At 41.8% G+C, this 12,164-nt stretch overlaps 1 protein-coding gene across 2 annotated transcripts in view; it reads right to left on the bottom strand.

The window, feature by feature from the left end:
• CEP120 (centrosomal protein 120) overlaps positions 1-12,164 on the bottom strand; it is a 419,833-nt gene that overhangs the window by 394,374 nt on the left and 13,295 nt on the right. The window contains exon 2 of one of the 2 annotated variants that reach the window (XM_029619774.1): positions 4,007-4,163. The exons of the other annotated variant lie outside the window; for it this stretch is intronic. Coding sequence (XP_029475634.1) covers positions 4,007-4,163 — 157 coding nt within the window. The remainder of the gene's footprint in view (positions 1-4,006; positions 4,164-12,164) is intronic. 2 annotated transcript variants of the gene reach the window in all.

Raw genomic sequence — 12,164 nt, 5'->3', positions numbered from 1 at the left:
TCTTTTGGTATATTTATGAAGAGCCAAGTTTACATTTAATGTGTGCTCGTAAGGTCAATTTCTTGAGATTGGTACTGAATGACAAATATGGTTTTCAATAATTTTCTCCATCTTATAGTCACATGGTGTCAATTATACTTAAAATTATTAATCAGTTTCTTTTCATTTTTTGCTCCTAATTTTTTAGTTCCGAAGTTTAGTCATCGCTCAGTACATATACTCCATTGTGATTTGTTCGATTTATACTTTTAATTCTATTCTTGCTGTATATAGCCATTACGTGTGGTATACATTTTTTACTAATTGTTTATTTTTTTATAGCATATTAGTTGATAAGTTATGCATTTTGGTTATTCCGTAATACTATTTATTTTAGTTCACCCACCAAATCAGTTTTTGAATGCCGATTTTCGTATACATAGATTAATACCTATTCAATACTCATAGCTATATGGTGACCACATATCTGCATTGAGCATATTTTTGCACTGTGCATTTTAATTTTTTTATTGTTCACGCAATGACAAAGGTGTAAGAGTTAGGCAATCACTGGTTTTTTTTTTTACATAATTTTTTATTTTATAGAGATAGCTTGCTTAAGTGACATGTCCTTTACACTATATATTTTTAATCATTCATTTATACATTTTTTAATTTATTTAGTGATTTTTTATATACCGCGGCACGTTAAAAACATCACCTCGGTTTACAATAAACAATAACACAGCAATAAGCTTTACATTCAACAGGAAATACAGTGTACAAAATGGTTCAATTATTAACAAGAATTTAAAACAAGTACAATAATTTTTATGGATTGCCTGTTTAAGTGGTATGTCCTTTGCGCTAGTATTTTAATGTCTCTTCTGGTTTTAATTTTAACTCCAAGCCACTCTAATGATGTTTTAATTTAAAGATTTAATAAATATCTGGGTATATAAGGGCAAGAAAAGACGGCCAGCAGAGTTCAAAGGACTATTTCCAGTTTGCCAGCACGAAAATGCTGGACATGCTGACTCCGGCATCAAACAAAGCTAGTGTAAGGCTCTATAAATCTCATTATTTATATGCTATTTATGCTTTTTCTAAATTGAGACAAAGGTTGGAATGAGTGCATTTAGGGGATGTTACGGATTTTGGTACTAATATGGTTATATGTCTAGCAGAGGATGAGGCAATCCCAATATGTATACTCATTTTTCTTTAAAAGTTTATTTATGTTATAACTAGGCATTGGCTTCTAGCATACAGTGTTCCCTAAAGCAGTTTAAAAAAAAACCCACTAGTATTAATTGGTAAATAGGGGACAGTAAAGTTTATTACAGCTGACACTTTTTAATGTTATACGTCACCATACACTTAGCTATAATATTGAAGTAACTTTTTTTTTTTAAAGTTCAAAATCAATATGTTCTTATTGTTGACAATATCGGTATAGTTTTGTAATACAAAAAAAGGACATTTTGGCACCATGTTTCTGTTCATTGTAACATTGTAGATATTTAAGAACATTGTAACAACAAAGGAGGACTGAATTTGGAATTTTAAAGACAATTGAGAAAGCTGGTCTGAACTATACAAGTAGATATAAATTATACCCTTTCGTTGCACAGCCTTCTCTTAAAAAGATGTTTTGTATTCTCACTCTTTATTTTCTTTATCTGTGTTTTGGTATATGTATTAATATATTTTACATATGGTATTTATTCATGTTATATATTTTCAAGTTAAGTTTGTCATTATGAGCTAGATTTTAGAAGCCCTGCGCACCTATTTTGCATAGGCTGCCGGCGCGCGCAAAGCCCCGGGACGCGCGCATGTCCCGGGGCTTCGTAAAAGGGGCGGGCCGGTAGGGCGGTCCCGAGTCCGCCGGCACTGCGCCTGTGCCGGGGGATGCGAGGCGGTGCGCGCAAGTTACGCCTGCTTCAAGCAGGCGTATCTCCAGCTCCTCTCTCCAGAGGAGGCCCCAGAGGGGGGAGTGGACAGCAAGTACTCTGTATCCATCGGTTCCCCAAGGCCTCTCTGAGTCGATGCCCAAAACGCCAGAGTCAAAAGTTCCGTTTTTTGGGAACCAAAGAGTTTCTCCATCTTGTCCAACCGGGCGCTATGGCCTTTAGGGGTCATCTGGTCGCAAAAATGACACCCCCAGATGTCATGAGATGCCTCTATGCAGAAGATACAAACCCTATACGGGTCCGTGAGGGACATAGTCCGCGGACACTGAGGGCATCAGCGAAAACCCAACAATGCCATTGCAAAAAATACCTGAGCAGTCAGTGCCCAGCGGCCACTGAGAGCGAGACACCAGGAATTGACCGCAAAGAAGGGAGAAAAAAAAAATTAACGCACTGCCTACTTACCAACCAGTAGGAAGAAGAGGGACCCTGGCACAGGAAAAGTCAGAACTGACAGATTTATCAAAAAAGATTGATGAAAAGAGCAGAGCTCCACAACCACAAGATTATAGCTCCACGGAAAAGAAGAGACTGAAGGGGGACCCTGCGTGGACATGTGGATAGTGGCATGCTTAGTTTTCCGTACAGGGCTCCATCTGATAATGTCACCCATGTTGGAGGACTACCATCCTGCTTGTCCTAGGAGAAACATCACAGTCTGAGTAATTAATTTAAAATGTAATACCGAAAAGTTATCACTTAAAGATGCAGAGTTTTAAATATTTTAGCAGAATTTTCCAAGAAGTACATTGTAAGCGTGTCCCTTCCACCCTCTCTTCCTACTTCTCTACCCAAACCCCTTTCACTTTGCCCTCTAAGGTCCCAACTCCTTCACCTTCCATTATCTCTTGCCTCCCCCTTTAGGTTCAACCCCCTTCCACTTTGGCCACTTCCAGAGTTTGACCCATCTCTAAATACTGCCACTCACACACACGCTCCCCCTCACTCACACACATCCCTACATACAGGCTCCCTCCTTTTCTCTCACACACACTTGCACATCCCTTTTTCACTCACACACACACACACACACCAGCTCCCAATCTCTCACACATATAAACACTCCCTCACAATCTCCCTCTCTCTGGCACACACAATGGCACACTCACACTCTCTCTCTCTCACTCGGCCTGTCACATCTTCCTGCCAACAGGTTGGGTTCCACTTGTAACACCCCGGGCTTTCACATCTTCACTGCGAGCAGGAATGGTATTCGTTCACAGTATGCCAGATTTGCCAAAAATGGGATGGGCTCCACTCACAGCCGCTGTGCCTCTCTCCAAATTCTGCACAAAAAGTTGAAATTCTGCACAGGAGAGGAATTCTGTGCAAATTCTGCACTCCATGCTAGCACAGAATTCTCCCAAGATATATCTTGCAGCATGTGCAGTGACACCAATGACTAAAAGCAGGCAGCTCATTTTCTAAGTAAATGTTTGTGACCATATACTAATTTTTCTGTATGTGAGTGTCTTGCTTAGTGTACCGAGTCTGCATGCCTGCTTTGGAGTCTTCATGCCACTATTTCTACATCTTTGTCCCCATTTAGCAACACTGCCCCAAATCATCTTCCTCACATTGTCCTCTTATCCTACAGCAGAACTTGTTTTTATATTATGTCATTAGCACAGACTCAGTTTTTCAAGTAGTTTTTTAAACTCTGAATAAGAAAACGGGAGTTGCAGCCCATTAAAAATATGGTTGGATTTCTGTGCTTCTCTAGCTGCACTGTTAAAGAAATCCAAGAACAAAAAACTACAATGTCAGTTCAGTATTTAGCAAAATATGCAGCTACAAAAACATTATCTTGTAAAGCAATGACTATTTTAGTAAGGGGAGGGGTCACAGTGACTTTTGTTTTATTCCCATAAAAACATACTGCTTCCAAAATCCTCTAGGTGACCAAGATGCCAGCTTGCCTTTTTGCTTATTACACATTTATTTTACCTTGATTACTCACCAAATTGTCAAACATCAAAGACAAGGTACAAAATACAAACCTAGAACAAGCAACAAATTTAAGATGATATGTAAAGGCAGCAGTGTACAACCTGTGCTGATGCAGTGCTTTTCTGTCCAGTTCCCAGGCCAACTCTGTAGCAAACTCTGGTTGATCAGAGTGATCCACAGGATCTGTAGCCAAATGTTCTCCATCAAACCTGGCTTCTACCACCAGCATGTGCCTCGGGCGCTTAGGAAAATGACGCCCTGAAAAATATATAAGTTAAGCAAAACTGATCAACAAAAACCAGCAATTTTATTTTTACACTGGTGCAAAATGGGTTTGGGAAATATGCTTCCAGTGTAACTCAAAAGAGGTGTGTTTCAGTATTTTTACTGATCTACCAAGTAAACTATAAAATGAGTAAAACAATCAGTGGTTTACTCTTTTGAAAAATACAAAGACCAGGAGAAACATAATGAAGTTACTAGGTAATACATTTAAAACTAAGAAAAAATTTTTTTTTATTCAAGGCATAATTAAGCTCTAGAATTTTATGCCAGAGGATATGGTGAAAGCTATTAATGTAGCTACATTTAAAAAAAAGGTTTGGAAAATTTCCTGGAGGAAAAGTCCATTAACCATTAAGGTAGAGTGGCAGAAATAGACTGCTTATTCTTGAGATAAGTATCTTGGAATCTATCTACCCCTTGGGATCCTGCCAGGTAAATTTGACTTGGCCACCGTTTGAAACAGGATACTGGGCTTGATGGACTCTTGGTCTGACCAAGTATGGCAAGTCTTATGTTCTAAGACCGGTGAGCCTGACTTCGTTGCTGGAAAAGTCATGGAAACTATTATAAAGAATAAAAATCACAGAACAAAAGACATGGCCATCATAGATTTACCCAAGAGAAGTCTTGCCTCAAATTTACTACATTTTTTTTAAGGTGTTAATAAACATGTGGATAAAAGTGAACCAGTAGATGCAATGTATTTGGATTTTCAGAATGCATTTAACAAAGTCCTCATAAGAGGACTAAGAAAACTAAAACGTCATGGAGGTAGGAGGCAATGTTCTTTCATGGATTGCAAACTGGTTAAAAGACAAGAAACAGAGAGTAAGATTAAATGGTTAGTTTTCTCAGTGGAAAAAGGAAACAGTGGAGTGAGTGCCTCAGGGATCTCTACTTGGACCCATGCTTTTTAATATATTATAAATGATCTGGAAAGGGGTATGAGTGAGAAGTTCAAATTTGCAGATGACACAAAATTAATCAGAGTAGTTAAGTCACAAGCAGATAGTGATAAATTGCAGGAGAACCTTGTGAAACTGGAAGATTGGGTATCCATATGGCAAATGAAATATAAAGTGGACAAGTGCAAGGTGTTGCATATAGGGAAAAATAACCCATGCTGTAGTTAACATGATGTTAACTCCTAATATAGAATCTATCACCCAGGAAACAAATCTGGGAGTCATAGCTGAAATTACATTAAAATCAAAGGCTCAGTGTACTATGGTGATCAAAAAAGCAAACGGGGGGGGGGGGGGGGTCACGAGGTGCATCAGGGCTGAGCAGACATTGATCTCTACTGCTCCTGACCGACATAGTCTAACATGCCATACCCCAGTTTTTTGCAATTATCCCCAAGATTTTTATGGCAGACAAGACATCCAAAAAGTCTCTGCCAATAATGTGGGGAGAGCAGAACCTCAGAACTAAAAAGGACCTGTCAGAAAACAGAGGTGGAAAGAGCGGCCTCTAGCGAGGAGCAAGCCTCAAGTGAGGAAAATATGGCAGATGCAGTGCTTCCCGCCAAAATCACCAAAGGGGTCAAGTTAGTTATGAACCAGCTGGGTAACAAAATACATTCTAGCTGGCATCAGTAGTGGACCAAGTCACCCAGTTGGTATCGACTGGGAAAGAAACATCGGCATGCTTGGACAACATGACAGAATGTGCGAAGGAACTCTACATGTTCTCAATAACCATGCAGCAGCATTTGGAGACTCGAGAATGCTCCCATAAAAGAACACATGAAAAGCAGGATGACCTGGAGAATAAGAGCCGGTGAAACAACTTATGAATCATCGGTCTTCCAGAGAAAGCTAAGGGTGCAGATGCGGTTGCCTTTTTTTTCAAGCTGGCTTCCTACCTTACTATATATTGTATGTAAAAATGCCAAGGTAAAAATTGACAGGGCTCACATAGCTTTGACTCCAACCCTGAAAGAACAGGGTCAACCAAGAGCAGTGATTCTCTGGGTATATAATTTTGAAGACAAGTGCCATATGGCGGAAGCATATAGGCAGCAGAAAGAGCTACGATTTATGGGGCAGTGTACCTACATTTTCCAGGACTATTCGGCAGAGGTTCAGCGGAAGAAGTTTGCAGGGGTCAAGCGCGAGTTGCAATACAAGGGTCTGGTATGTGTCATGTTGTTGCCCGTGCTGTTAAGGCCTCCATATCTGGCACAGTGACAGAGGTACAGTCCTTATTGCAGCACCTCAACAAGGAGGCGCCCGATGCAGCACCATGAGCCACGTGGATGCCTGATATACCTTTAAAGCTGCCTTTGTGTGCAAACTCAGTGTTAAAAGGATGAATAGAGGCAAGTCATCAAGTATGTTATTCATACATGAGGACCTGTTATGGTCCATTATGTTCTATTGCGATGTGTCATTTGGGTGGGGGAGGAAGGGTAGGGGTTGAGGACAAGGGAAGAGGATATATGCTTAGTTTTATTTTCTGTTAATCATTCTCCAGAGCTCTGAGTGGGGAGTGGGGGCCCTTCAAATGTTGCGTCTGGTCTCAGACTGCTTCGACCCTTGTGCCTCACCTTTTTCTCTGCTCTCCCCACTAGCCTTAGGAAGATGGCTACAAGCTGCGTTCTGTGGCGTCCCTGGAACGGCTATGGCAAAGCCCCACCCCATGTTTCTCCTAAGGGGCTCCTAGGTTGTGCGTGTGCACGCCACCCACATTTTTATTCACGTCATGACGGGAACCTCGGGAGCATCCCCCTCGAGTGACATCACGCCATCCGGGTATTTAGCCTGTGCTTGTTTGCTAGCTCATTGAGTTAGCAAGGATTGGACTTGTCCAGTCTAAGCTACTCTGCTGCTTCCGTGCTGCCGCTGGAAGCTCTCTCTGCCCTTCTGGGTATCTCTAACTTGGGTACCCGCTCCTCGGGGGCCCTTTGCTTTCTTTCAGGTGCCTTACTGGGATCAGGTACTCGCTCCTCGAGGGCCTGTTCTCCCTGCCTCGGTGCCTGTACCATCTACTTCTGCATGGTGGAATCAACAACCTTACAGCTACCATCTAGTGACTAATCTAATTCTCAATCTGTCTGTCTCATCTACAGCTCTCCTGTGCTGGAACCTTCACCTGGATCTCCCTATACCATCTCGGTGAGATGGGTTCCCTCTGCCGAGGGTCCCTGGACTGCTACCTTTGGATTACCTCACTACTGCCACCTCTGGTGGTATACATCAGCTATACAATAAAAGACAAAACTGTGTTTGTGCATCTTTAGTTTAGCCCAGTACTGTGGCTCCCCACGGAGCTCCTCCCCGTGGGCGTGGTCATCCCCACAGTACCCAGGAACCCACTCAAACACCTCAAAACCATAACATCAAGGTAAGGGCTTCAGTGAATGGAAGGCAGATGGGCAGCAGAAAGAGATCAGAGCATGTGCTGCAGCCAGCCCAGTGATGATGTTCTCCTTTAGTACATAGATGTATCTGCTGTAGATCACTTGGGCACAAAAACCACCCGTGCAGGTAATACCTAAATCTAAAAACATCGAACCCACAACTGTGAAATTGGCAGATCACTTGAGAGCAGCTATCAGTTGGAGCAAGGGCAGAGTTTGGGCCTGTGGATGCTTATTTGATGTGTATTAAACAGAGTAGGGAGTGGGTGGGTAGAGCTGATATTTGTAGTAGGCAGGTCTCAGGGTTTCCCTCACCTGTTTAGCTTTCTCCTACTTGGGGGCGGAGGGGGAGAGCTGGTGGCACTGGTGATCTTCTTGGAGCTGTCGCAACCTCACAAGAAGAGCAGATTTGCTTACCATAAATGGTGTTTTCTGTAGATAGCAGGATGAATTAGCCATGCTATTTGGGTGACGTCATCGGACGGTGTACTAGTTCGGACACTGTCTTCAAGACTCAAGTGATTTTGGTGCTGCACATGTGCGGCACTTCCCACATGCAGCTCATGGCTCCTCAACAGAAGTTGTTCTCCAAACTATCAGGTTTTGAATGTATAGAAAGTTGCAGAAACCTTCACGTCCAGGGAGGAGGGTGGGAAGCATGGTTAATTCATGCTCCTATCTACAGAAAACACCGTTTACGGTAAGCATACCTGCTCTTTTCCGTCGATAAGCAGGCTGAATTAGCCCTGCTATTTGGGAGTCCCCAAGCATGAATAGAAAAAACAAGATGGAAACAAGCATTAATTTAATATTTGTTGTTATGTATTGATGTTTGGTTTTTTTTGGGAAGGGGGGGTTGGTTTTTAACTCCTTGGTAGACGTGGTTTTCTGATCTACAATACAAGATAGAATTGCTTGACCAACCATGCTGTCAGAAGATGTTGGGCAATCTAGGCAGTAGTGAGCTGTGAAGGTATGAACTGAAGACCAAGTTGCAGCCTTGCATATTTCTTCCATTGAAACATTTTTTAGATGGGCATAGAAGATGCCTTTTTCCCGGGATTGGTGTTGAAACTGATCCGGATAGAGGAGTCTGTGATGAACTATGGCAGAATTGAATACAGTTTGAGATCCAGTTAGATATAGTTCTTTTAGAAACTGCAATCCCTAATTAGTTGGGGTTGAAAGATAAATAATTGTGAAGATTTGTGAAAGATCAGAGTTCTTTGTTTGTAATACGCTAATGCTCTTTTGGACTTGAGACTCCCTTTTGTTAGCATGCGACTTAGGGAAGAATATTGGTAGTGTAATGCTCTGATTTATATGGAAAATTGAAACTACTTTAGGTAGAAACTTTGAATGAGTTCTCAGAACCACTTTATCATGAAAAAGATTGTAGGTAGGGAGAGTAATTAACTAAAGCTTGGAGTTCACTCACTCTCTGAGCTGAGGTTATTACGACTAGAAAAACTACCTTCCAAGTTAGGTATTTTAAATGAGAAGAGTGTGTAGGCTCGAACAGAGGTTTCATTAATTGTGATAAAACTATATCTAGGTCCCAGGGAATCTGATGTTTTCGAAGAGGAGGGTGAAAGTTGAGAAGACCTCTCACGAAATGAGTTATCAAAAGAATGTGAGGCTATGGAAATACCGTTTAGTTTTCATGATAAGCTGCTATGGCACTTAAATGTACCTTCACTGACGAGGTGGTCAAGCCTGACTAAGAAAGATGAAGTAAATAGGTCAATATCTGCGCAGGAGTTAAAGAAAAGGGTGGTACTTTTTGAGAGTGGCACCAGGTAATGTATCGTTTCCATTTGAAGGAGTAATTTCTCCTTGTTGAGGGTTTTCTAGATGCTATGATGTGTTGAATGTCCTCTGAGAGAGTGAAACTTTTTAAGATCTCAAGTTCAACATCCATGCTATCAAGTAAAGGGAGTTATGGAAGGGATGAAAGAGGGTTTCTCCCTCCAGTGTCAGGAGGCTTAGATCTTGACCTAGATTCCAAGGATCCATTTCAGAGTACTGAACTAGATAGGCGAGAATCAGGGTTGTTTTGGCCAAGTAGGAGCTATGAGTATCATTCATGAACTATCTTGTATCAATTTCTGAACTGGTCTTTGATATGAGAGGAATTGGTGGAAATGCACAGAGAAGACCATGACATCAGGAAAGCATCCTGTCTGTAGCTGAAGGGGCTAGGGTGGACTGAGCAAGATTGTGGGACTTTGATTGTGTTCCATTGCGAAAAGGTCTATCCAAGGGTAACCCCAGGAATATCTTGTCTGCAACGGTTTGGTTCAGTGACTATTCGTGAGGGAGAAAAATTCTGTTGCGACAATCTGCCAATGTATTGTCAATACCTGGTAGATAAGTTGCTCTCAGTAATATTGAATTTTGGAGGGCCCAGTCACATAACCACACAGCTTCCCTGCAAAAGGTCCAGGAACCTGATCCTCGTTTATGTAGAACATTGCTACTTTATTGTCTGTGTGTATCATTACGGTTTGGCCCTTTAGGAGATGTGTGAAAACTTTCAGTGCCTACCTCATGGCTTTGAGCTCCAACAAATTGATTGGATATAATTTCTCGACTTGTGTCCATTGTCCTCATTCACTGATTTTTCAATCCCCATTGAAGACGCTGCATAAGGAGTTGGGTATGGGGTACCAAGTGGACTGCTGCTGCTAGGTGTCACAGAAAAATAAGAACATGGTGGGCTGTTGGATTTGATGTGGTCAACAGCTTTGACGCAAGATAAAGTAGGCGATCCCTTCTTTCCTGAGGAAAGATCGCACAGGTTTGACCAGTGTCTATCTTTGCCCCTATGAATTGTATAATTTGAGTCGGTTTGAGAACAGATTTCTCATAATTGATTAGAAATCCTAGGGACTCCAGACATGTGATTGTTGCCATTAGGTGTTGAAACAAGGAGTTGCGATCCGGTGAAACTATTAGCCAATCATCCAGGTAAGGGAATATCCGAATTACCTGACGCCAGAAGTGGGCTACCGCTACAGCCAGGCATTTGGTGAAGACTCCTGGAGCAGAGAAAAGACCAAAACAGAAGAACCTTGTATTGGTAGTGTTTGAATTCACCTGGAAGCAGAGGAATTGCCAGCAGGAGGGGTGTATCGGGACATGAGTATATGCGTCTTTGAGGTCTAGAGAGCACATCCAATCGTTCTGTTGCATAAATGGGAGAACTAACTTAAGGGATGTCATTTTGAATTTCTCTTTCTGCAAGAATTTGTTTAAAGAGCCGAAGGTCTAGAATTGGTCAGAGACCACCCGAGTGTTTTGGAATGAAGTATTGGGAGTAAAATCCCGAACTGATCTTGTTTTCCGGGATTAATTGGATTGCTTGATGTTGCAGCAGCTTTTGTAGTTGTTGTTCTAATATGTGAGCAGTGGAAATCTCCGTCGCTCTGGTGGTCAGATGGGGAACATAAGAAGATGCCATACTGGGTCAGACCAAGGGTACATCAAGCCCAGCATCCTGTTTCCAACAGTGGCCAATCCAGGCCAAAAGAACCTGGCAAGTACACAAAAACTAAGTCTATTTCATGTTACCGTTGCTAGTAATAGCGGTGGTTATTATCTAAGTCAACTTAATAGCAGGTAATGGACTTCTCGTCCAAGAACTTATCCAATCCTTTTTTAAACACAGCTATACTAACTGCACTAACCACATCCTCTGGCAACAAATTCCAGGGGTTTGAAGAAAAAAAATTGAGGTGATATCCCTCTTTCACAATTTGGAGCACCCATTGGTCTGATGTGATCTTTTGCCATTCTGGAAGGTAATATTGAATTCTGCCCCCTTTTGGTAAGTCCGGTTGTGGCTGAGGTGTTTTCAAAAAGGTTGTGTGGATTTTGTAGAGGTGTTTGAACCATATTCTGTTTTCTTTCCCTCTAGCGAGGTCTAGGTTGAGTTAAATTTGGTTGTGAACAAGGCAGCTGGTAAGGTTGGTATTGTTGTGTTCTGTATGGGTTGTAAGTCTTGTATGGTCATCTCTGATAAGTTGGCTTCCTTTGAAAATGGCATCTGGAAGCAGATTGCGGGTCCACCGATCCTGATAGAGATTGGACTGCTGTGTTTTGATCCTTTAACTGAGTGACCATTTCTTTAAATCTGTCTCTGAAAACATTGTCTCCTACACAAGGGAGGTTTGACAACTTTTCGTGAACATCTTCTCTAATGGAACTGGAATATAGCCACGCCATACAACGGGCTGCAATAGCTATGGCAGATATTCTGGCCGAAGTCTCAAAAGATTCGTATACCGCTCTGAGAAGATGTCTGAGATCTTCCTCTATGTCGTAGAAAGGTGAGGTGTGACGGACTGTCCTGTGTCCGAACAAAGATACGGTTTTAATAGTTGGAGCTGTTCATAGAGGTATTGTACCATGTAGAATTGGTGTTGCTGAATGCGGGACGTGAGCATTGCATTTTGGAAAGATTTTTTAGCGTAGTCATCTAGAATTCTCTGTTCTTTTAGAGGATGCGTGGAGGCATGTAGTCTAGTCTTTTTTAGCGTGTTTCATCGCTGATTCTACAACGATTGACATGAGTGGTAGTTGAACTACTCCGTAAATGTTAGATTTCT

This window comes from Rhinatrema bivittatum, chromosome 1, assembly GCF_901001135.1.
Source record: "Rhinatrema bivittatum chromosome 1, aRhiBiv1.1, whole genome shotgun sequence".
Taxonomy (NCBI): Eukaryota; Metazoa; Chordata; class Amphibia; order Gymnophiona; family Rhinatrematidae; genus Rhinatrema; species Rhinatrema bivittatum.
This window is presented reverse-complemented; position numbering and strand designations above follow the sequence as displayed.